The sequence below is a fragment of the Carassius carassius genome, chromosome 36 (assembly GCF_963082965.1).
Source record: "Carassius carassius chromosome 36, fCarCar2.1, whole genome shotgun sequence".
Classification (NCBI taxonomy): domain Eukaryota; kingdom Metazoa; phylum Chordata; class Actinopteri; order Cypriniformes; family Cyprinidae; genus Carassius; species Carassius carassius.
Genome location: NC_081790.1, coordinates 12,039,520 through 12,064,582, shown reverse-complemented (window position 1 = coordinate 12,064,582; position 25,063 = coordinate 12,039,520). Strand labels below are relative to the sequence as shown.

Here is a 25,063-nt window from a genome sequence, read left to right as displayed (position 1 = left end):
AAGAGTGTTTGCTCGGCCTGGTTGCGAAAGCCATTTCATATTTTAAACAGCCAAAATTAGTAATAGAGAAATCCAAAGAAAACAGCTGGAATGTTGTAGTGTTGAGGGATCCACTCAAGGAAAAAAATGTGTTTGTTACATGCAATCAAAAAAATGGAAGTTAATAATCTCCCTTGACAAGTCTTGAAAGATTTCACTTGCTTGTTTTTGAAATACAATTCTTATTGACTCACAGATCAAATATTTGCATGTTTCACTTTCCGTTCAGTTTAGAAGGTTTATTTGGTTACCGCGTTGATGTCTACAGAACTTCTGTGTAGAGTATATTTGTTCAGTTAAAAAGAGTTTGTTCTCTTAACGTACCACTATTTCTCTTTCTGTGGGAATGTTTCTGGTGACTCACTCTCAGTCCACCTATGTCTGTTCCATAGCCCTAGTCTCTTATTGCGTATTCATCAAGAAAGAGATCCATACTTGCTGCATCGGGGAAGAGTATAGTGTGAAAAACACGGTGATCACGGTTCTGATGGAAGATCTACTGTGGTAGACTTCTTGGGCATTGACAGAATGCTCTCAGCCTCCTCGTACATCTACAATAAAAAGATTATGACATGTATGCATTGCTTAGTAATAATAAAAAGTAAGAAAAACAATCATTAAGTAAGAAAAACAATCTGCAAGGGACATCATCAATATTAGCAAAAAATATGATTTTTACACAAAGAAAATCTGAGTTCTGGTGCAATCTAGATTGTAAAAACCCAGATTAGTTGCAGAAGAACACTTCGGTTTAGAGGGCAACTGTGGGAAAGGTTTCATATTACCGGAATGAACTGAACATCTTGAAAGAGCTCCTGAATGAAGCGTCGTGAAGCCAGTCTGAACATGCAATGGGCCAACAAGTATGAAACTTCAGAATACAGGCAGATGTCATCAAACGCATAAGGAAACTTTTCTTTGATTCTGCAAGATAACAAGTTACAATGAAAGAACACTTGAAAGACAAAAATCCTAACTTTTCCATCCATTTTACCCATTTCACTTTATTCTGCCTCATTAAAATTATCAAAAGGATCAAATAATGTTCAGCTAAAGAGTCTTATATTTAGTGAAAACGCTGTTGAAAAATTAGTTAGGAAAGCATTCGTTAAATAGAAATCGTTGTGGATGAATTGTCTCCTTACGTGAGGAGTCCGGTTTCATTCCCTTTGGTCCCCACTGAGGAGCTCAGGTTGATGACCAGTCGAAGCACCTCCTTCCTCAGAAGAACACGGCAGGCTGGAGCATCCTCTGGAATATTTTTCACCCCTGGCAGAAAGAGAGCATGCGCAGGCATACAATTAACAATGAATTGCCTGAATTTTCCAATCGGACTCTTGCCAGCCTGAAGAATTTCTCACCAAGAACAAGCTCGGTGCTGCGTGTGCTGCCACCAGAGCCCTGAGAGACAGCATCGCTGCAGCCAGACACTCCTGAGTACTTCGACTGAGGCATGATGTCCAGATTGTGTAAGGACTGATTGCACCATTCCGAGAATGGAGCATTGGGATAGTCTAAAATGGGGTTTGTAAGAACATAAGGAAACTCAAATTATCTAATGTTCTAATACGGTAATTAGTTAATTGACGTGAAACATTGCATGCATCCTCACAGCTTTTTAGGGACATCTGGTCAAAGTGATATTCATTTGGATAAACGTGTAGCTTACCAGTGCGGTTTTGTGTGGGAGTGTTTACATTGCACCCAAGCACATAGAGCCCGGCACAGTAAAGACAGTTCCCCTCATTGTGCTCCTGCAGGCCGGTCTCATCCGCACCCAGCAGCTGGTGCTGGTCTGAACGGCTCACCGCAATCAGCTCTGTGATACTAAGCTGAGATCGCAGAACAGAATGCCTAGATCCTTCACTGGAACCTGGGAAAATAACTGCATTCGGAATACTGAAAGAGTAGTGAGGCACTAATGCAATCGGAATGGTATACAGTACAAAGCTGATTAAACAACACAACCATTCCAGTCTTTACCATCTGCATCTCCCGAGAAGAACTTTGCTGATCGGTCCTCTGACGGTGGACTTGTCCTCTTCTGGAAGTATGGTATGTCTTTAATCTATTTAGCAAACAAATATAAGAAAGTCAAGTTTCAGACACCAATTCAGAGGGTATTTTTGTAATGCCTGTTTACACTTGGTACTGGCATGCTTTTCAGATAATCCTATCCCTTTTGGAAGCGGTGACCTTACACTTGAACTTGCAGACCTCTCTCCTTGAGACAGTTTGACCAAGACATATTTAATTAACATGTTAAAGGCATAGTTGACTTTGTTGAATAAGTATTTTTTCTGAGTCTTGAAAGTTTCAGTTGCATTGCTGTCTATGCAGGGTCAGAAAGCTCTCAGATTTCATCAAAAATATCTTAATTTGTGTCCCGAAGATGAACAAAGGTCTAACGGTTTGGAAAGACATGAGGGTGAGTAATTAAGGACAGAATTTTCATTTTTGGGTGAATTATCCAATATTTAATGCTATGTATGAAAAGCAATCTAGCCTGATAGACAAACTGGGATCAGATCACCATAGATGGATGTTAGCACCAGGTATAAACAGGTTCATAGAGTAGTTAGTAACCTGGAACATGCTGTTGATGTTCATAGGCAGTGCAAGGCCAATGTAGTCATCGGAGTTGCCATATGTGGCACTGGACACCATTGAACGCACTGAGGAGGAGCGCTGAAGGGAGGTTTGACTGATAGGGCTCAGAAGATCCTCCTTATCCAGTGATGCAAAACTCAAAGCCTTGAGAAACCTGTACCCATACAGATGGGAAGAGATCAGAGAGAAGCGTTTGGAAGAAGGACAACATTGGGAGAGAGAAAACAGCAAGAAAGGAGGTTTGGACATTTTTGTGATGATACTGCATTACTGTAGTCCTGCTAGCAGATGATTGGTAGGTTTGTCAATGTGGGAACAGTCTGGTGAAGTGTATTCACATTTCAGAATGAGCAGCTGTTTGTCATTAGCTGCATCATGCAAGTACTGTAGGTCAAAAACCTCTACATGCTTCATGGATCATATGCGGGAATTTTGCTATTGTGGGAATCAGTTTCAGTTTGTTCACATCATCAAACTACTTGAAGGAGTTCTGTGACAATGGAGACAGAACGTAGGTTAGAAATTCTTTTTAGAACAACATATAATCAATGAGGAGAGTTTACTTTGTCCTACTGTGGGGAGGTAATTTCAAGGAGTCATGGTTGAAGAGTATCAGGTTAAGGTATGGGCTGTGGGAGCGCTAATGAGAAATGAAAAAGGGGGGCAAAGTATGACAATAAAGAAGCCAAGGGGGCCAGGGCTTTTGTATTGTAAAAATGCACTGAAGTGGACATTCAGACTGAAAAAGGGGAACGTCAGCCCTAGGGATGATCCACGCACCGTGGTAGCAGAGATCTGCGATGGGGCCTGCTCGAACCTTGGCCCAGACATCTGAAGCGCTTTTTAGTATACCTGAGAGGGACCATCAGAAACACACCACATTATTTCCAAAGGGAGCAGTGCTTCCTAAGGGGCTTTTAGGGGTGTCATTTTCATATTATGTGGATGGTAACACTAATGGGGAACTCTAGTGCTCATTTCTTTCCTGATTAACATTGATATTTCTCGAACTGATAATATTATGATTCTATCAGGCTGATGACTTTAACAGCCCCATCACAAAAAGGAACAATATTAAAGGAAGTTCAAAGAAGAACGACTTCCTCTGTAATGTCTTAACTTCTAATGACTCTTCTGAGAAAGTGACTTTTCTGAGTCAAGACACTTTTTGACCTTTGAGAAAGACGATAAATGAGGATGCTGTGTGACAGTTGGTGTAAGTGCAAATCTAACATGAAAGAAACAGTAAAAGAAGGGTGACATAATGACAGAAAAGGGAAGAGTTTCGCACCATCTGTTGGTCCATCTGCTTTACCTGCGTGGTGTGAGTCTGGAGTTCAGGCTGCCAGTTTTCATAGTGATGGCATCGGTGAAGAGCACGTCTTTGGCAGGCGAAGCAAGCGCCTCACTATGGGAAAAGGAGGGGTGAATGCGCTGCTGCTGTAGTCGTTTGAGGGTAGCATATCCCAGCGCATCCCGGGGACTGGTGTACACGAAGCTACAGTCTGTCAGGCTTGAAATGGTCGTGACAGAAGTCGATTTAAGGGACTGAGCCCTGCGTGGCAAAGTATGAGAAGAACCAGGTGGCATCAGCAGTACTGAGTTAGATTTGGACAGGGGAAGGTGGTTGGACTGGGGCGTGAGAGAATGAAGTGTTTTGACAGTTTGAGTGCTAATGACAGTATTGAGGCTAACACAGTCCGTGTCGATGGTGGAAGAGTCCATGCCACCCACCGTCTCTCTGGATGGGCTGGAGCTCATGGAGCTGATACCACTAGTGGTTGTGTCCGTGTTGAAACTCTGGCTGCGACTTTTAAACTGAGCCCCGCCCCCAGAGGTTGAGCCATCGCCGGCAAGCCTTTCCCGACTGGTCTGCTCTCGGTGGACGTCTCCAACTTCTGAGCTCCGTTCTGCAGTTTTGTTCAGACGCACCTCCGGCTCCCCAATACTAGATGTGCTGCCCTGAGTTTCCGAAGTGTTGCTGCCTACAAAAGAGGTATCCAGACTAACACTTGGGCTTTTTGGCAGATGTCCGTCAGTAAATACAGGACTAAAGACATCTCCCTGAACTTGAGAGAATAAAGAGGGCTCTGTAACTGTGCGTATCCTCCTTAGGCCTCCTAACGTGGGCTCACCATGGAGTTTACTGCTGCTACCAGTGCCTTTGGGGTCACTGGTACTACGGAGTTTTTTTCCAGAGAGGGAGATGAGGAAGCGGTTTCGGACAAGCCGACTGGAGGCTAGTATGGTGAAGGGGCTACGGTCCTTTAGGAGTTTGGGCCTGAGGTACAGTGGCTGGTCCTCTGAAAGTTCAGGGCTTTCTAACTTGTCATCATCCAGGATGTACATGCCTGAAAAGGAAGCAAGGCATTTTGGCAATTTTACTTTAAGATTTACTATTAAAATTTTGCTTTTAGCTTTGAGAGTTACCACTAGATTCAATTTTCATAATGTGTGCAGAAATGTAGTGTGTGTGTGTGTGTGTGTGTGTGTGTGTGTGTGTTTTTAGGTGGGGGTCAAGAAAAGCCTAAAATTTTCCCTTTTCCAGTTTCATTTCAAGTCAAGATTACTGACTGTGCTTTGTCAGCTAAAACCAGTCAGTGGGTAGATGATAATGATTCATGACTCTTCTAAGAGTCACTAAGCCATGACCGAAGCACCTCTCTGTATAAATATAAGCACAACCATTCCATTAAGTAAGAAAGATACCTTTTTATAGTTGAATCTAGTACATCAAGAGGTGCAGTTGAAAACAAAGTGCCAATTTGTTGACGCTTACAAGTCTGGGAATGGCTTTAAAGATATTTCTAACTATCTGAAGTTAATCACTACAAAATTCAAAAGATAATTTGTAAATAGATTACATTTCACATCACTCACAGTCAGTCTAGGCCAAGTTGTCAGATAAATTCAGCCAAAAGCTGACTACAAGGGTCTACAAGTCTACTCTTTGCTTTGATATCAAATTGGATGTGAAAGAAATTACACATTTACACAACCCTAATACAAGAAGGGGAAGGAAAAAGCACCTCTAAATTTCACAAAACATTTGTGGTGCTCGGGAAGTACCATGTGTGCTATCTGCTATACCTCTTTGATACATTAAATCATCTTGATCTATTAATATACAGTAGTTGAAATTAAGACTGAAATCTAAATATGAAACCATGTTGAAAACACCTTCACAGCAGTAAAATACAGTCAGATTCTAAGCTAATAATGACAAATATGAGATGGCTATGCTTTTTATAAGAAGATTTGGGGCCCATCTGAAAGGTGGTAAGAAGGTCTTGTACTGTGGGCCATTAGTCATGCATGAGTAGATGGGAGCAGAACTCACTAGGCTGAGTGGAGTCACTCTCACTGTTATGTCTAGAGCTGGTGGACTCAGAGTTCAGGCTGAGGGTGCTGGGAGCTGAGGACAGGTGGATGAGGGGTTGCTGCTGTTGTTGTTGCTGCTGCTGTAGGTTCTGGCTCTGCTCCACCTCATCCGGCACCACAGGCCACAGCTGTTTGCGATTGTGCCTAACTGCATCCCAACCATGCAGTTTGAGAAGCTCACATCCCTGCTTAGTTTTAGAAATGAGTCCCAGAACATAAAGACATGTCCTGAGAGAGGGTAAAAAGGCAAACATTGTGAGATGTAAAAAGTTCAACAAAAAGACAGCAAAGAAAAAAAGAAAGAATGCAAGATTGCCAAATAGTCGGGGAGGAGGTATGACGCAATTCAGAGAGTCATCTAAACTCAGAAAAAAACTGGTTTCTAAGAAAGTCATTTTGACACTATGGAAGTGTATAGAGGGGTTCACCATTAACTTTCAGTCACCTCATGTCTGGTCACCCACATGGTTAAGTTGTGTAATATCCCTTGTACAATAGAAACCATTAAATGTTGCAATACAAGTGTCTTATTTTTGTCATCTTATTTGTGATAACAGAAGCAATACATTTTCTAAAAAAGAAAACCATTGGCTATTTTGTATATATAAAAAGAAAAAGTGTGTGTGTATATATATATATACACACACACACACACACACACATATACTTATATAAGAAAAGCATTGGCTATTTTGTATGTATATATGTTTTCATAGTTTTTTTCTGTTACAGACACAAAATGAAAATCTTGTAAACATTTAGCTGAAATGAGCCGGTGGGTAGTGAACAAGCGCACTACCCACCTGAAGCCTAATTTGTGCATTTCACTTAAATGCCATATCTAAATTATTTACAATTTTGGCCATATGCAGCCAGGTTGATCCTGAAATCAAGAGCACTAACCCTCTAATAGACAGAACCTCACAGTCATGGGCCAGAGTGACGATATCTGGAATTACATTCTCTTCCTGTAGCAGATTCAGTCCCCAGTTAGACGTGCCAATGTTTCCCTTGAAGCAAGCAAAGCAAATTGTTTATACTTAATAAGAATATTACTATTGATACTGATAATTATTATCACAAAGACAGTAGTGAAAAAACTTCTACATGTCTTGAGCCTCACAAGACAAATTCTAAAACCAGGAAGTGTCCTAAACAAAGTACACTATGTAATACCCCACACCACCACCACCAACTATCACACACACACACATGCACACACACACACACCAGCCGCAGCTCACCAGGGCCCAAAGAGCAGCTTTAAGCTGTTTGATGCCATCCCATTTGTCCAGCACTGGGCAGCGCACGATGTAGCTCAGGTCTGAAACTACATTCTGTTAAGAGACAGAAAAGAAACTTTATATGAAGAAATGCATCACCATCAGGGCCTTTGATACAGTAAATGATTTTAAAACATTCACCTGAGCTTCCAGCAAATGACAGCCTGTCTTATCATGTACAATTTGCCCATACAAATGCACAGGAAGAAAAACATTTGGTCTTTGTAACCTGTTGGAAAAAGATTTTAGACACGGAAAAAGCTATGGATGACTTCCTTCCAAATCAGAATACAGGTTAAAGGATAAAGTTTACATGGAAAACCTTTGGTTGCTCCGTCGCACATAGTTATCTCCATCCACTGGTTTACGGTAAGTAGTAAGTGCTTCATTTAGCTGTTCCTCTATGAGGTCCACATACTTGAGGTTGTATTCCTATAGGGAAACGGTGTAATTAATAGGACAGAACAAAGTAATTGGACAAAATGCGTACAGCAAATCAAGTACTACAGAAAAATAATAAACACAAACATGCAAAATACATTTTATTGATGTATATACTAACTGTAAACAATCTAAAACACTTTCAAAAGTGGTAAAATACATTACCTTCTGCCATTTTTCTAGTTGTTTAGTGACATATCCCCTTTCATTTAGATAGGAGAACCCCTTTGGAATGGACAAAAACCTGTAAATGGATGGAAAAGGAGCTGTTTCTTGCGCAAATAAGACCTTTTTCTTAACTTTACTGTAAGCCAGTTAAGCAGTTTATACAAAATATCCATATTTTTATTAATTCATGCACTTTAAAAGATAAAAGTGGGACAACACAATGGAAAATAAAATACATTGAGCAGTGCTGTTAATCTCACATATTAACTGTAATAGTTCATTTGGCTCAGTGGTAGAGAATGTGTTAACAATGCAAAAGGTCATGGGTTCAATTCCCAGGGAAGACAAATACTGATAAAAAAAAATTTATAGCCTGAATGCATTAAGTCGCTTTGCATAAAAGCGTCTGCTAAATGAAACTAAACTTTTCAGGCAGTTCTTTAAAATTGCTACTTTTTAAAACAGTTCTTTTTAAAATTAAAAAAGTGTTTTGTCAAAGATGCTTTGTCAGAGATAACGGAAACATATTTTGAGAGTTTGAGATGTTTATTCCAAGTCTGTGCTAATTCATTTAAAAGATCTCAAAATGATCAGAAATACTTTTTTATAGCTTTAAATTGTGTCAGTCATTGTGGCATTTATATTGTTACAGCATATTTCTATTTCAAATGAATGCTGTTCTTTTGAATGTTAACATTCATCAAGGAATCCTGAAAAAAAATACGAAAAATAAAAAAAGTTTTCAATGTTGATAATAATAAAGAAATGTGTCTCGAGCAGCTAATCAGCATATTCAATTGATTTCCGAAGGATCACGGCACTGAGTAATGATGCTGAAAATTATTATGTTATGCACTTATGAATTATGTAGTGAACTTTCAAACCTCTGTATTAAATGAAGTAGTTATAGAGGGAATATCTGAGCTTTACCGTAGCAGCAACAGCACACCCTTGTCTCCAAGGTGAGTTAGCGCTGGCTTCATCTGAATCAGGGCGTGTAGGTTTGCCTAAGTTGACAGGGTGGTAAAAACAACACGTAATTAGACATGTATTCACAAGCCACGATATAATTGTCAATTTTGACCTAGATTCTGGCTGTTTACAGATCTCCATGACAGATTCCTGGAACAAGTGCCTCCAACATCAACACGTTTTGTTATATTACCTAGACCAAGCTTTCTGCCAAGTTAAACTGGTTGATGTCAATAACATCCTCCCTTTTCCCTTTATGCATTAACTGACTTCACCTTGTCTTCACAGGCCTCATCCAGTATGTCCAAAGCCTCCACCGAGACGGCCTTGTTGCGGTCGTGTAGCTGAGTCACCAGCAGTTCAATACCCCAGTTGCTGAAGAACTCCACGTTAGCTCGAAGTAGGACCCGCAGATGCTTGGTGGCGTACATCCTGCAGTTCTGTGCCAAAATAACATTCAAGAACTATACTAGAGATCTGTCAGCATGGGAGAATGCTCTTACAAGCATGCTGCATAGTGTATGGCATTAAGGTAAACAGGGTCAAAGGGTAGTAGGTCTGTTTCTTACGTCAGTGGCAGCAGTGAGGATCTTGGAGAGGATCACTCGTGCTAAGCCATCCCGGCTGTAGTCCAGTGTGGAAACAATCAGCTTCAGAAGATGGTCCTGGTTCTTCAAGGAGCACAGGTTCAGCAGGCTGTCAAAACAATGAGAAAAGAGGCTAATATTAGAAGACGCCGATATATTGTTTATCTCTACATCATTCCTGCGAAGTCCTAGACTAACCACTGGAAGACGCTGCACTTCTCAAGCATCTTAACACCCTGAGGGTGGGCAGAAAGAGTGCCGAGGAAGAGGAAGTAGTGTTGGCTGAGAGTGGCGAGGAGGCCGTTGCTCTGCAGACTACGGTCTGGGTTCAGGCCAGAGGATGAGGACAGCCACTGGATAATGTCCTTCACCAGGTCCTCAAGATACACCTGGCCATCCTGAGAAGACAGAAAATAACTCAAAATTGTGTCATCTATTATGTCGTTCTTTCTTCTGTGAAACACACTTTGAGAAACTGGAAAATGGAAGAAAGTTATACAGGTTTGGAGCCACATGACAGTGAGTAAATAATGGGCGATACATCACAGGCTCAGTTGTTTGGCATGGTTTCTTCTCACCTCATCTGACTCCAGCAGAAACTCAATGAACTGACAGCCCACCACTGTTAATTGCCTGGCCTTGTTGTGGTCCAGCTCCAAGCTAGCATACAGCTTGCTGCTAGGCTTGTAGAAGAACAGCAGCCTTCGTACAAACCTGAGAAAGAAAGTGTAGGACTTACACCAATGAACAGGTGACAAAAAGTATTAAGAAGAATAAGAAACCCATTATGGCTTACTTGTGCATCTGTTCCTCTTTGTTGTTCCGAAGGTTAGCATTTGGCCACTGAAGCAATTAAAAATCAAATTAGAAGAGATACCACAATGTACATCGGAACTAGATTTTTACATTTAAAGAAAATGTGATTGGTGCTTTATTGCATGCTAAAGTCCAAAAAATTACTAAATGTTATATTCACAAGACATTCACTTGTGTTAAAAAAATGTATACTTTTATTGATTAAGGATGCATCAAATGATAGGAAAAACTTAATATAAATTTGTTTCCACACAAACAGTAAGTAGTTTAATCCAACGGTTTTCAACATTGATAAAATAAATATTTCTTAAGCATCTAATCAGCATGTTCAGAATGAAATCAGAATGATTTCTGAAGCTGAAAAATTCAGCTTTGTTACCGCAAGAAAAAACAAAAACATTTAAACATTTGAAAATATAATAAACAAAGCTAAAAAAAAAGTTATTTTCAATTGTAATAGCATTTCGAAATAATATAGTTTTTGCTGTATTTTTCATCAGTGCAGTCTTGGTGAGCATAAAAGACTTCTTTAAAAAACAAAAAATCTTACCAACCCCAAATGTTTTAACGAGGGCGCACACTTTTAGCAAATTGTGGTTCATGGCTGTGACATTATTATGCATTAAAAAGAAAAAAAACATAGCAGGATGTGACCTCATACCTTGAGTATGGTACTGATTAGGACCCAGTTCCATTCCAAATTCTGTTTATGACTGAGAATCTGACTGTCTCTGAGGTTCATCATCAGGGCCTCCTCAGTGTCCTAAAAGACACAGCAAAAATGCAGATCGCATCCAAGCTGAAACATCCAAGAAATGCCTTCCCCAGTCCCCAGTCCCCAGTTCATACCTTAATGCCAAAAATGTCCCTCTGGGGCCTAAGGTGCTGGTCCCGAAACAAATGAGCAGCCAGCGATTTGCGAATAATGTGGTCCAAGTAAAGACTATTGGGTTTGGGGCCTCGTTTTTTCTTCTCATGAAATCGCTTCAAGTAATTGACTGCAGCACTTGCCCGTCTACAAAACACAACCGAACAGAGCTCCATCAAATCACAGAAACAATCACAAAGCTTTGACACAGTGCTATGTAGGACAAGAAGACAGCAACTCACAGTCTTTTCTCCTGAGGAATGTCAAAAGAAGCAGCCATGCTCATAAGAGTGGGCAGGCAGTGCAGGTGGTGACTATGGGAGTGGGGAAGAATGGTGTTGGCCTGAAAATAAAATGAAGGTTATTTAAGGTTATATGAGACATAATACAAGATTAAGCTTTATTTTCTGTGGCAGTAATAATACCATATGCAGGAGTTCTCCTAAAAGGATGGTTGCACGCACTGAAACACTATCATCACTGCTAGTGATCACTTCAACCAGGCCCTGAAAATAAACAACATCACGGATTCAGGAGTCAATAAAGTGTAACATGGACTACTTTACAGGTTTTTCTGTCCTTTTTGGAGTTTGACAGGCTCTATATGCTTCATTGCATAGAAAAGCGCAGCATGAACATTCTTCAAAATATCTCCTTTTGTGACCCATGTAAGAAATCGTCGTATATGGGTTTGAAACAACACAAGGGTGAAAAAAGAAAAGAAAAAGAGAATTCAATTCAAGAATTGTTCATGTTCGAAAAGAGGATGGCGAAACATTTAAAATGGTAAATTACCTCTAAAAGTCCACTGTGAATAAATGCACAAAGTAGCAAGGCGAGATAGTTATCCATCAAATCTGGTCTGGGTAGACAAAGAACACAAACACACATCAAGACTTTGGAGCTAAATGCTTCACTACTTAGCTCAGTTTCTGGGTTAATCAAGCTCAGCAAATGCCCTTACCTGGACCGTGCTCTATGTGGAAGAATTATTTTTGCTTCTGCGGCTACAAAGCCATCTGACAGTCTCCAACTGTCCTGAAATCTACTGGGGTCTAAAAAAATGGACAGAGGACATTGTTCCTGTAAATGTGAGTTGACTTTTTATGTGGTAGATGTCTGGAAATAAGCATGTTAATCAGTGCAAGCTGACAGCGGTCACACTCACCCACACTGAGAAGAGCTTCTATAAAATCGTGTGTCACTACGGGAACAGGGAGTCTGAATATATCATACATCACCTCCAGAAGACCTCGCTGAGAAGAGAGTGACAGAGCGTGATAAAGTACCTCATAATGAGGCTTGAGCACCGACTCAGTAACCACTGTGGTGGATATGTACATCTCACTGTCACTGTGTAACATTTAGGACTTGATTTTTATCATTATAAACCAATAATGTTATTATATATATATATAATATATATATTTTATTATATATATATATAAAATACAAATTAAATAAAAATTAACAAAATATTTAAAATATTTGTAATTCTTTATTTTAAAATATAAAATATTAAAACTAAATTTTAATTAGTGTGTATACTAATGTTAATTAGTATACAAATCTGCAATAATTCAATAATAAAATAACTTTCTCCACACGTCATGGACTTAACATAACAACTATTTTATATATAAACTGTAAACATTAATTACACAACTAACAATGTATTAAAAACACAAAATATGTACCAAACTTAGTGTTGTAGCTTTTGAAATCAAAAGCACATGTTGCTTGATTTGCATACTGTGTGTTCTGCAAGCTTTCTAATCATATCATTTAACCATACCCTCACTTCCATATTTGGTATACACAGCAAACCAATGAGAGACTGGATTCCAGAGTTGCCTGATTTGCAGAGATTAATGATGCCTGGAAGTACAGTGGGACAAAACAACAGGTTCGGTCTGAGAAGTGCACTCATGAGGAAATTCCATTTAAAAGATGCACGATGCATTACAGTATGCTTGCAAACATTTTCTTTTCAGATGCATCAGATTAACATACGCACGGTTACACAATCAACCTTAAGCACTGACTGAAATCTGGGACTACAAGGATTCCAGAGAAAGCGTCGCAGTTTTCCACAGAATTTAAGCAGCACTGCTTACCTGACCAAGAGCGAAGGGAAGCAACAATTGACATCCTACTGGCCAGAAATCGAGCCTCCCTGTCTTCTCTGTAGAAAGAAATAGCACTCATCCATACATGCAGTACATAAAAGTTGCATGCTTATGTCACCAATAGCAAAATCTACTTTGAAAGTCCTTAAAGCAGCACACTCACTTGAGTTGACCTTCTGCTGTGTCTGGATTGTGTCTGTAGTGAAAGTCTGTGTAAGGTGCCAGGATTTGCTGAAAAAAAAAGTAAGTAAAACTTTACCAAATTTCCATAAAACACATGAATGTCACATAGTAATATAAACATTATATAAGGTTGAATTAAAGAAAAACTAACAATACTAAACGAATAATAAAATAACATTGCAGCAATATTATTTACTTATAATAACATTTGATAAAATAAATAATAATTAAAACAATGATGGGATATGAAATAATAGAACTTCTGATGGGTTAATTGCTGAAGACTGATCCATACCTCGAGCTCCACGTCAGAGCGAACGTATTGCCGTGTATGTGGGTGATTAAGCAGGTGCAGGATGGTGGTCATCAGAGCCTCATTAATGCGACTGAGCTGACAGTCGATTACATTCTTCAGGATGGTGCTGAGCCCACCCCTCTTGGCCACAATCTCAGGGTTCTCCAGTGCTGCACACAAACATGGACATTCATGAGGTCAACATACATGTTCACGGACTGATGCGTTACAGTTCAATGATCAGTCTGCAAACCTACCAAGTTCACAGATAATGGCGATGCAGGCACGAACCATACGGTCCCGCTCCTGCGGTCCATCGTTACCCACAGCAATAAGGGAGTTTGTGATTGAGCTTGGGAAGACCGGGGCGTTCACAGTGATCATCTGGAAAATCATTGTAAAAATACTTATACCGGCACTTCCATGCATGACAAAAAGAACGCTGAACACTGCTAAAGAAACGGCCAGTGTACATTGTGAGGACATAATGGTTGATTGCTTATTCTAGTGCATATTCTATGTAAAAAGAGAATCAGATTCTACTATGCAGGGCAGAGATGTTAAAAACTATCAAATTAAATTAAATCTTTAAGTATAAAGAATAATTGAAATGGAAAAATGAAATGCTAAAAAGATTATTATTTACGGTATTTTATGTAATGCAATGTGTTTATGCGGCTTAAGGTTTAAAAAACACATTATTTTCCTCATACTGTACATTATTGTTGCTCCTCTAAGCCCTGTCTTTCTGAAACGCGTTGATTTTTATATTATTCTGAAAAGTGCGGTGTGCTCTAAACGGCCAGATACCTCAAGCGTGTGACAGAAATTTTACACCCCTTAACATATTTGGAAACACACAGCGTCTCCACAACATGGCGGCGGCAATAATAATACTACAGCGGGAATAAAAGTTGCGCCTTCTTTCTTTGCATAAACATTTGGGAGGTGTTATACAAATCTTCCCAGACAGTGACTTAAATATGTGGGGAATGTTTAAATGAGGCGTTTTAGGAAGCTGTGGACGAGTCTTAACTTTTATAAAGAATATCTCTTTGGGTTTGAGACTTTATGGATCTTATATATACACAGACAGCTTGTAACACTCCAAAGAGAAAGGAAAACTCGCATTATATGACTCCTTTAATTTTTTTAAACAGGACTCTGTGATTTTTTTCATTATCAAATGAACAGCAGGAAGTGTTCCCATCTCACCTTTCTCACCAGTCTGAGTGCTTGTGTGCGTTCCACTTCATTACTCTGCTGGATGTCAATGCACCTACAGGTCAAAGGGTCACATTAGTCAACATTAGTAGTCAATCCAGTGAAATGCTTCTCAAACCATAATAACAGCTGCACTGGGAAAGTTGAGTATTACCTCTAAATGGTCTCTTTAATTAATTTTCCTATCCAAGATCTGACTTGGGTGTTCAGACAGGACAGAGGAAGTAGCATATCCTTACAGTACCACAACTTGAAAATGACCTTAACTGGACTTGACTAGCTCTTCACATGAACACTCTCCTCTCTCTCTGTCAGATACTAACACGAGGTGATCCACAACTCACCATGACTTAACATCAAGTCTTGTTTCTGATGGAAACAGTTACTCTTTATCCCAAAATCCCTAGCTTGGAACTAAACTGCTAAAATGACTGGCCTGCATACAGTACTATGAAAACATGTCACACAGACCTGGCAATCAGGTAATCCACCTGGAGCCGGAGCACTTTCTGAAGGATGTTACTGTCTCGGATGAGGTAGCGAAGAGCACGCAATCCAGCCGCCCGCACCTCCTTAGCCTCATTGAGCAACGCCAACCTGAGGCTGTGAAAGAAACAGAAAAGACAACATGAGACATGAAGCATTGTTACATAAATCAAAGTAAAACAGGACGTTTAATAAAAAATAATGTTTTATATCTTTTTTTCTGCTCAGACATAAAACAAGAGAAGTCATTTCAGAAGTGGATAAAGTGGAAAAATTATGAAAACAAATCTAATGATTTATTGCGCATGGGAATGTTTACTAGAAAAAAAATATTTTATTTTATATACTACTGTTCAAATGTTATTTTTATGTTTTTTTTTTTTTTTTAAATAAGTCTCTTACACTCATCAAGAAATAATCTTTAGTAATATAAAAAAGTCTTTACTGTCACTTTCAATCAATTTTCTTACTGAATAAAAATATAAATTTGATTATTTTAACACACACACACACACACACACATATATATATATACACACACATATGTATACATATACGTGTGTGTGTGTGTGTTTGTGTGCGTGAATATATATATATATAAATACACACACACACACACACACACACACTTGCTGACTCAAAACTTTTGAATGTCTGTTTTATTTATTTAGGTCAAAATAGTATAATTTAATGTAAATAAAATAACTAAAAAAAAAAAAAAAAACACAAAATGATTTTTTTTGCTCTATGACTCACCATATGATAATTTCTTCATAGGTAAAGCCAAACTTTTCCTCGGAGTGCCCGACATTGCAGAGCAGCTGTATTGGAGACATAAACAAGCACTTATTTATTTTTCTTTGGAAACAAGTAGAGACACTGATGAATCTATGTGTATTCAAATACTCAAAGTACTGCTGTAACACTACATTGTATTTCTCAGGGAGCAAAAACACATCCATGCTCAAAGAGTTGGAGGGTATGGTTTTCTCATCCTTAGGTGATTTATACACTTCACAGCATGGTTGACTTGACAAAACCTGTTAGACTGAAAGGGACTGCTGAAATATGACAATGCTATCAACAAACTGCTAATCTTCTTGTGAATTGGTGAATATGAACCAGTCCGATTTCCAGTAAAGGTTAACAAATACACAGAGGGGAAAAAAGCAGAGTTTGCCCTTTATTCTACAGTCAGTGCCACCAGTGACGGATCAACTAGAAACAAAATAAAAAATCTCTACAAAATAAAATCACATGAAGTGAACTGCATTTTTACATTTTGTGTACTGTAATAGTAAAAGTAATGCCACAGAGCCATCTGAAGAGTTCACATCTCTTTTTAAAGCCATTAGACAGGCAAGAACATATACAACTCACTTTGGCTGTGAACCACAAAACATGCACATGTCCTCAGCTTGGGTCTGTGGCAGCTGGCCGGCATCAAAAGACTGAACTTGCACGATCTGGAAAAGATTACATCTGCACTGCCGCTCTCACCCTGTTTGTGTTAAAATGCAAAACTGATCCAGATTCAGCACTTCAGTACTTTAAGAGCATCTGAGCTCGGGTTAATTCCTTAGGTCTGCCCAGATGCTTTTATTTCAGACCAGATTCTGTAAGTGCGTGGCAGAAATGCCCTCAGGCCTTGACTGATGGAAACCATTAAGTACTCGGTTTACTCAATTTTCCCAAACACTGGTAAGTAGTATTCACATGTAGGACTCCCGTGCTGTAATACCAAACAGATGTACCAGATTCAGCAGGCTGCTATGCATTAAGGATAGGCAGTATTTTTTAAACTAGACTAATACTATCTGTTTAAACAACCAACTAATTGATTAGAAGTTAATTTCATGAGATCAAGGTTTTTCTAGGATTCTGGTGGTTTCACGGTTTATCAAGGTTTTTCCCCGACTATGCTCATATGAATGAGAACACATGAAAAATTACAGAACCACTGCATTTTAATCACGATCCAAACAAACATGCTACATTTAATATTCAACGTTTTTTTCAAGTCAATTAGATTGAGTCAAAATTTAAAGCGAAAACAGAATGATTTGACCTTTGATTTGTGATATTATGCCACAAAAAACATCTGCACGAAACAAAAAATAAAATAAAAATCACAGACTAACTGAATGAAAATGCAAATTCACTCACTTATGGCCAAACAACGTTTCCTTGGTTACTGCTGTAAACAAAGCAGTGCTGTACTTTTCAATACAGCACTAAAATGAACTATTATGGAGGTAAGATGAAAAGAAAATACCAAACTTTTCTGAATACAGTAACTTCTCCTCAGAGATATGTGTAAATTCATACAACCCCCCCCCCTCCAATTCTGTAGCTTATTACTTTCTTCCAATATTTCACACAATGTGAATGCTACCGTATTTTCTCCTCTTTGCTTTCGTCTTCAGACTCTGGATTCTGTCATTTACAGTTGGTTTATTTGCCCAGTTAAAGAACTAATTCAGGGAATTCTGACTCACCTAAAAATGAAAATTCCTAAAAAAAAAATACCTAAAAAAAAATTTGACTCACCCTCATGTCTTTCCCAACATGAAGGAGTTTATTTTTTTATGTGGAAAAATAAAGAATGTTGGTAACTAGTAAACCGTTTCAGTTTTCATTGACTTCCACTGTATTTTTTTTATACTATGCAAGTCAATGGGAAACAAAGCTGTTTAGTTACCAAAATTCCTTATATATCTTCTTTTGAGTTCCACAGAATTCTCTTATCCCTTAACGAAAGTGCACTAATCTTTCAGACAACCTAAAACTAGTCTCTTCAGAGCTTGTCCTGCAGTATCAGCAAGAAAAAGTTTTGATAAGTCAGGATTTCAGCAGCTAACTACATTGATTCCTGCATTCCCTGGTCCACTGCAGCTCCTTGAGATGACAAACCTTGATGAAGTTGTTCAGGTGGCCGAGTTTGCGCATATTCGAGACGCCTTGCTGTTTGGCCACATTCTGGAGGATCTCTCGCATGTTCTCAGAGGGGTCTGGAAGAAAAAAAATGATTGAAGAGGTGTGAGGTCATCAGAGAAATACGGATGCAAAACAAAGATATGATGTTCTCCCTGTAACAGTGTGACATAAATAACCACACCGTTTCCATTATTGTCGTGCTACAACCACAATGTATGAATGGATGAAATCAAGCACAGATCAGTTAAATTAGTAAGCACACAAAAGCAGAGTGCTTTTGCTAGACACAGCTGGACTTCCAGACATCATCTCACTTCACAAATTACTTCAGAAATAAGTAACTAAAATATAATAATTGTAGGAAAGAGGTATTTGCTCCTCTCATAAAGTAGTACAATAAAATGAACATTAGTGTTTAATATTGTGCAAAGCCAGCTAACATAAAATAGTACAGACACTCAAAGATACTACAAACATAGCACTTTAGGACTTATTTACCCCAGCAGTCACACAGGATACATGTTCAGTCATCTGTACCAAAACAAAACTAAATCCACAAATATTACCAGACTTTCATACGGGACCAAAAACAGTGAAGCTCAGGTCTTGTCTAAATAAAGGTAGTCTGTCATTCAAAGGTTTGGGATCAATAAGATCAATAAGTATTTTCTTTTTCTTTTTAATTGTGACTAGGGCTGGGCGATATGACGATATAAATCGGATGGACGAAATTAAAAGTCTATCGATTCATATTGTGCTCTATTGTTTATTTTGTGGTACCCCAAAATACATTGTTTATGGCAATACGTTTGCATTTTTTGAATGATGGCAGTCTTAGATGCATTACACGGGGATGCAGGCAGACGCGTGAATAACCGCATACGAGCGCTCACGTCACGTGGCTGTGCGCGTGGTCACTAAATCTTAATGTTTACATGTGTTTTTAAGCATTGCAGTTTAAAACAAATGATTTTAGGCCGTTGAAAACACAAACAACAGAGCAAATTACTTTCTTGTTCTTATTTCATCACTGACTGTTTTTGTATCTCCAGTGAGCTTGAGTTTTTATAAAAAAAAATGTATTATTATTTTCTTGTATTAGTTTGATATTGACATTTGTGACAAGGATTATGAAAATTCTATGGTATCAAATCTTAATATATAAAAAACCTTATTAAAAGAAAAAATAACTATATCAAGATATATATCGTTATCGAGATTTATCGAAATTTCTCATATCGTGATATAAGATTTTGGTCATATTTCCCACCCCTAATTGTGACACTGAAAACTGTTTCTGAAAAAAAAAGTCAGCTGTGGCATCTCATGAATAAAATACTTTTTAAAATATATGATAAAAGAAATGTTATTTTAAAGGAGCTATGTGGAGGTTTTTACTTAAAAAAAATCTATGAGTTTTTATTTGTACATGTATGAGCCAACCATGATGTAAAAAAAAGAATGACACCTCGACTGTCCACCACAGTTGCCTCTATCAGCCTGTAGGCTCAATTGTGTGTGGAGGAGTCGGGCCCGAATTGGCGCGAAAATTCACAAAATGTGACGTCATGCGCGTTCTCGTCTACTTGGGCTTACAACCGTACAGCACGCCAGCCATTATAGTAAGCAGCGGCAATAGTGTTTTCAAATGGACTCTGTGGATGGAAAGAAGCGACCAGCCTCCAGCACAATTCAGACACCCACAGACACTCCTCGTAAGTAAAAAAAAAAAAAAAAAAAGAGCGTGCGCACTGAGAACGAGCATGAGACTGGCTGCAGTTCCTCTAACGGCCACTGGTGTCAGTAACGGTTAGAAATTTCAGAACCTACGCAATGCTCCTTTAAACTGTAATACAATTTCACAGTACTAGTGTTTTGTTTTATTTTGTATCACAGTGTTAATTTTTTTTTTTTTTTATTGACCCCAAACTTTTTCAATTGAGGGTCTTAGCAGGAATTCATGACTGGAATATAAGTACTGGATTAATATTATCTGAGCTCATGAAACCAAGGCAACCTTTTCTGACTCAAATTACAAAATCTAGCCAGTTTAACACTAACAAATTAATCCAGAAAAGGCCATCCACACACAAAGGTTAACCTATCAGCAATGACAGCACACAATCATGACCCTGCAACAGCTAATGAGCTACTTTCCCTCCATAGACACTAAATGACAAACAATAACAAAGCTATTTTTAGCATATTTTGGTGTATTTAGCAATACTGGTAATAATGCATATAAATAAACCCATTACTGGATGGAACAAAACACATCAGCAATATGCAAGTAAAACCCTTTTCATGATCACAAGGGTTAACAAACTCTGGAACACTTGTTTGTCAAGGATTTTGTGTTCAGCCCACAAGACAGGAAACTTTAACAGCAATCTAATTACTAAAGAAAAATGCTGGTCTTGTGTACAGAATAAATCAATACAAATCAATATATGTACACAATGAACTGAGGCATTTCAGTTAAGATTTTGAATTGTTTGTTGAGCTGTATGGTGATCGTGATCTATAACGGTTGTTTGACAGAGCAAAAACTTAACAGGATGATGAATCTCATCGCTGAATGAAAAGCAAGCATTGAGTCTAATCATACTTTCTATAATAGCAAATACATAAAAAAATCAATCGATCGCATTACTACAATAAAAGGTCAATCTTGACAATGAACTCAAGTAATGACTCTGTAATTAAACAAGTTTGCTAACAATGCATAAACTATAAAACCTTTGTTATAAGCAATACATTTGTTACAGTGTTAATTCATCTTTGTTACTTAGTACAAAAAGGTTAGGGCTGCATTTTAAAATACAAAAATATCAATAGATGCCTTTTTAAAATAAAGTATTAGCTAACATTAACTAAGAATAATAAATGCTTCAGAAGTTGTTGTTTTTTCTCATTGCTAACTAATGTTTAGGGCTGTACTAGAATAATCGAATATTCGAATATTCGTTCGGTGGGGTGGCATTCGATTTTCAGTTTTGAGATTCGAATATTCTTTTTTTTTTTTTTCAACACGTGACTTCCGTCGCGGACTCATTCTCACTCATGCTTGAACCGCCCGTTGGCGAACGTAGTGATTTATTTCATCTCATACTGAATAGGTACAAAATGCCCAAGACCTCAGCTGTTTGGGAGCACTTTAAATTAAGTGAGGATGACAAGACAAAGGCAGTGTGTCAAATATGCGCATAGATTAGACTAAGAAAATGCTATTTGTTTAGGTTGTCAGACTAGCTGAACATCTGCATCAGCAACAGATCGTTCGCAAGGGAGAAGAGCTGTCAGCAAGCCACGGAGAAGAGGAGACGGATGCGCCACCACCACCCGCCAAAAAAAAACAGCAGGAGATTTCAATGCTGATGCAGGCTGATGACGAAGAGGAAGAAGAACGCGGAGACAGCGCAAAGACAGAGATGGAGCAGTATTTGAGAGATGCTACTAAATTACAGTCGGGCCCACTGGCATGGTGGAAGCAAAACAGTGACCGCTACCCTAAACTGGCATTTGCAGCCAAACACCTTCTTTGCGTTCCGGCCACTTCAACTCCATCAGAGCGCATTTTCTCAAAAGCTGGCTACATCGTCAACAAGACCCGAAGTTCCCTTTTACCAGAAAATGTGGACAAACTCATCTTCCTCGCACACAACATGAAACGAGTATAGGTAGTTTCACAATAGTTTCCAACCACTGGGTTGCGATTTATATAAGTGTTTGAAAGAGCCTAAATATTTTTGTCATTGAAATGTGAGCTGTCTAGCTAGGCTAACATTACCTTGTTCTATTTAACCTATTACAGTTTATTCTATATAAGGGAGTGAATAAAATTTATTACAATTACTTTAAATTTAAATAGCCAACCCGTTACGGTGTCAGTAATTATTACATTTACGAATAATAAATGAATGTAGTTCAACGAACTGCAGGCTAATAATAATAAATTAAAAAAAACACCGCAACATGCTTTCAATAAAAGCATCGCGCATTTTAAAGATTTAAATTAACAAAAAGTCAGAATAAGACAAAATAAATCCCTTATATAGAATAAAACTAATTGTAATAGATATTACATTTTGTGTCATTTTAAAAACAATTCATTTATTCTTATTCAACTGTTTATAAGCATGCTACCGTGTTCTTTATTTATTACAGTTCGTTGAAATCACTGTGTGTTACTAATTTAATTTCTGTTTTGGGATTCATTTGTTTTAAAGAAATGTTCGTTATTAATACCTTATTAAAGTTCTTGCTCTCAACAGACTTTGTGTTTTGTATCACTTGTGCACTGTCCGTTTTCGGAGCATAAACCTGCCCGTGTAATGCGTACCGGAAACTGTTCTATTTAAAAGATTATTAAATGTTTATTAATATTTAAAGAATGTGTGCCACCTGATCATATTGCACCAAATGCAACACTGCACTCCACTGGGTCTGCCGCAACACATTTACGATGCCGAAGAGTGAAACGTGAAGTCGTGAAAGATGATACAAATGCAAACCGACACTATTATTATATATTTAGCCCCACCCACCGAAGCTTCGAATATTCGATATTGATTGCCACCTAAGCTTCGAAGCTCAAAAAATGGCATTCGAAACAGCCCTACTAATGTTACCTAAAGAAAAGCAAAAAAAGAAAAACAAATTAATTTATAAGTATGACTGCATTAAATTGAACGTCAGCTGACATATTATTCATTGTAAAAATAAACAAATAAAATGGCACTACAAAAAGAAAAAGTTATTCTGCATGATTTCTTGCTGCAGCAGACTGTTGTTTTGGTCCCTAACGTTACACCCTTTGGACCCTAGAGTCCTGTAATGCTGGACTGAAGAGATACATATTTCATGCAACCATTACATAATACTAAAAAGCATTCGACACCTCTAACACCAATAAGATGTATTTTCTTTTTCTTTTTAATTGTGACTAGGGCTGGGCGATATGACGATATAAATCGGATGGACGAAATTAAAAGTCTATCGATTCATATTGTGCTCTATTGTTTATTTTGTGGTACCCCAAAATACATTGTTTATGGCAATACGTTTGCATTTTTTGAATGATGGCAGTCTTAGATGCATTACACGGGGATGCAGGCAGACGCGTGAATAACCGCATACGAGCGCTCACGTCACGTGGCTGTGCGCATGGTCACGAAAACTTAATGTTTGCATGTGTTTTTAAGCACTGCAGTTTAAAACAAATGATTTTAGGCCGTTGAAAACACAAACAACAGAGCAAATTACTTTCTTGTTCTTATTTCATCACTGACTGTTTTTGTATCTCCAGTGAGCTTGAGTTTTTATAAAAAAAAAATGTATTATTATTTTCTTGTATTAGTTTGATATTGACATTGGTTACAAGGATTATGAAAATTCTATGGTATCAAATCTTAATATATAAAAAACCTTGTCAAAAGAAAAAATAACTATATCAAGATATATATCGTTATCGAGATTTATCGAAATTTCTCATATCGTGATATGAGATTTTGGTCATATTTCCCACCCCTAATTGTGACACTGAAAACTGTTTCTGAAAAAAAAAAAGTCAGCTGTGCCATCTCATGAATAAAATACTTTTTAAAATATATGATAAAAGAAATGTTATTTTAAAGGAGCTATGTGGAGGTTTTTACTTTAAAAAAATCTTTAAGATAGAGTTTTCATTTGTACATGTATGAGCCAACCATGATGTAAAGCAGCAGACTGTTGTTTTGGTCCCTAACGTTACACCCTTTGGACCCTACAGTCCTGTAATGCTGGACTGAAGAGATACATATTTCATGCAACCATTACATAATACTAAAAAGCATTCGACACCTCTAACACCATATGTTTTTTTTTCTCTGTTTTTAAGTATTGTATACGTTACTTATAAAAGAGCATTAAATGTGTATGGATCTATATGTTGCCTTAGTTTAAGGCTGTGTCTCAAAACCAAGTGCAGCAAGCATTTTGGGGCATCATAGTTGGGTTTGGCACCCGCGAGGCTGACATTCCGAACAAGCCTACGATGCCCTGAAATGCTGTCTAGGTAGGGAGTTCACTAGGTTCATCTGACTTACCTCTTGTGAGATCGAGAGGTACATTTTCCTCCCCACTGTCATTCCGACCTGTATTTGTAAGATAAAATAAGACATTGAGAAAGGCTCGCTTGGGGCAGGTGTAGCTGATGAAGACTGCATCATGTTATCCTGACGGATCTGTTGATCGGCCGAGCAGAGTAAGCTTCATCTCACCTCGCATCCGTATACTTCGGATAGGACGGCCTCGGATGCTGAGCGCCATCTTTAGCAGACACACATTCACAACACCGGAAACCTCGAGGAATATCGCGAGAACCGGGCTTGAGAGCAGACTATTGTGTCTGCGCTTCTACATGTCCGTCTGACTGGATCATAAATAAAACTGCAAAGTAATAAATTATTATGTTTTAATACACAATGCATAAAGCAATTATGATGCTAATGTAAAATTTATTAAAAATTGCCAACCAATGCAAATTAGTTATAGGAGGTGTGATTTGGATAGAACTTTAATGTTTTTCAATAGTTTTTTTTTCTTCGGTATAAATGGACCCGTAGGTTTAGCTGTACATTAACCTATCCAGGGACACTATTATC

At 38.2% G+C, this 25,063-nt stretch overlaps 1 protein-coding gene across 2 annotated transcripts; it reads right to left on the bottom strand.

Annotated features, from left to right (window-relative positions):
* Window positions 1-263: 263 nt before the first annotated feature.
* Window positions 264-24,781, bottom strand: LOC132117177 (rapamycin-insensitive companion of mTOR-like). 2 transcript variants are annotated; one of them, XM_059526275.1, is made up of 39 exons: window positions 24,680-24,781; window positions 24,506-24,553; window positions 18,396-18,493; window positions 16,239-16,303; window positions 15,468-15,599; window positions 14,988-15,051; window positions 14,030-14,156; window positions 13,773-13,942; window positions 13,458-13,525; window positions 13,283-13,350; window positions 12,961-13,043; window positions 12,334-12,421; window positions 12,130-12,220; window positions 11,961-12,027; window positions 11,591-11,671; window positions 11,408-11,508; window positions 11,147-11,312; window positions 10,959-11,060; window positions 10,278-10,324; window positions 10,060-10,195; window positions 9,680-9,879; window positions 9,464-9,590; window positions 9,170-9,334; window positions 8,853-8,929; window positions 7,920-7,998; window positions 7,636-7,745; window positions 7,455-7,542; window positions 7,275-7,367; window positions 6,934-7,040; window positions 5,990-6,258; window positions 3,965-5,000; window positions 3,430-3,501; window positions 2,626-2,803; window positions 2,023-2,107; window positions 1,709-1,912; window positions 1,401-1,553; window positions 1,185-1,308; window positions 825-963; window positions 264-590 (listed from the first exon to the last, which is right to left on the bottom strand). In XM_059526275.1, exons 1-39 carry the CDS (start codon window positions 24,726-24,728, stop codon window positions 516-518), a joined length of 5,232 nt encoding a protein of 1,743 aa, XP_059382258.1. In that variant the 5' UTR covers window positions 24,729-24,781; the 3' UTR covers window positions 264-515. The 2 variants fall into 2 exon arrangements, with proteins under 2 accessions (XP_059382258.1, XP_059382260.1); XM_059526277.1 differs by lacking the exon at window positions 3,430-3,501 and having other exon boundaries at window positions 24,680-24,779.
* Between the last annotated feature and the right edge of the window lie 282 nt (window positions 24,782-25,063).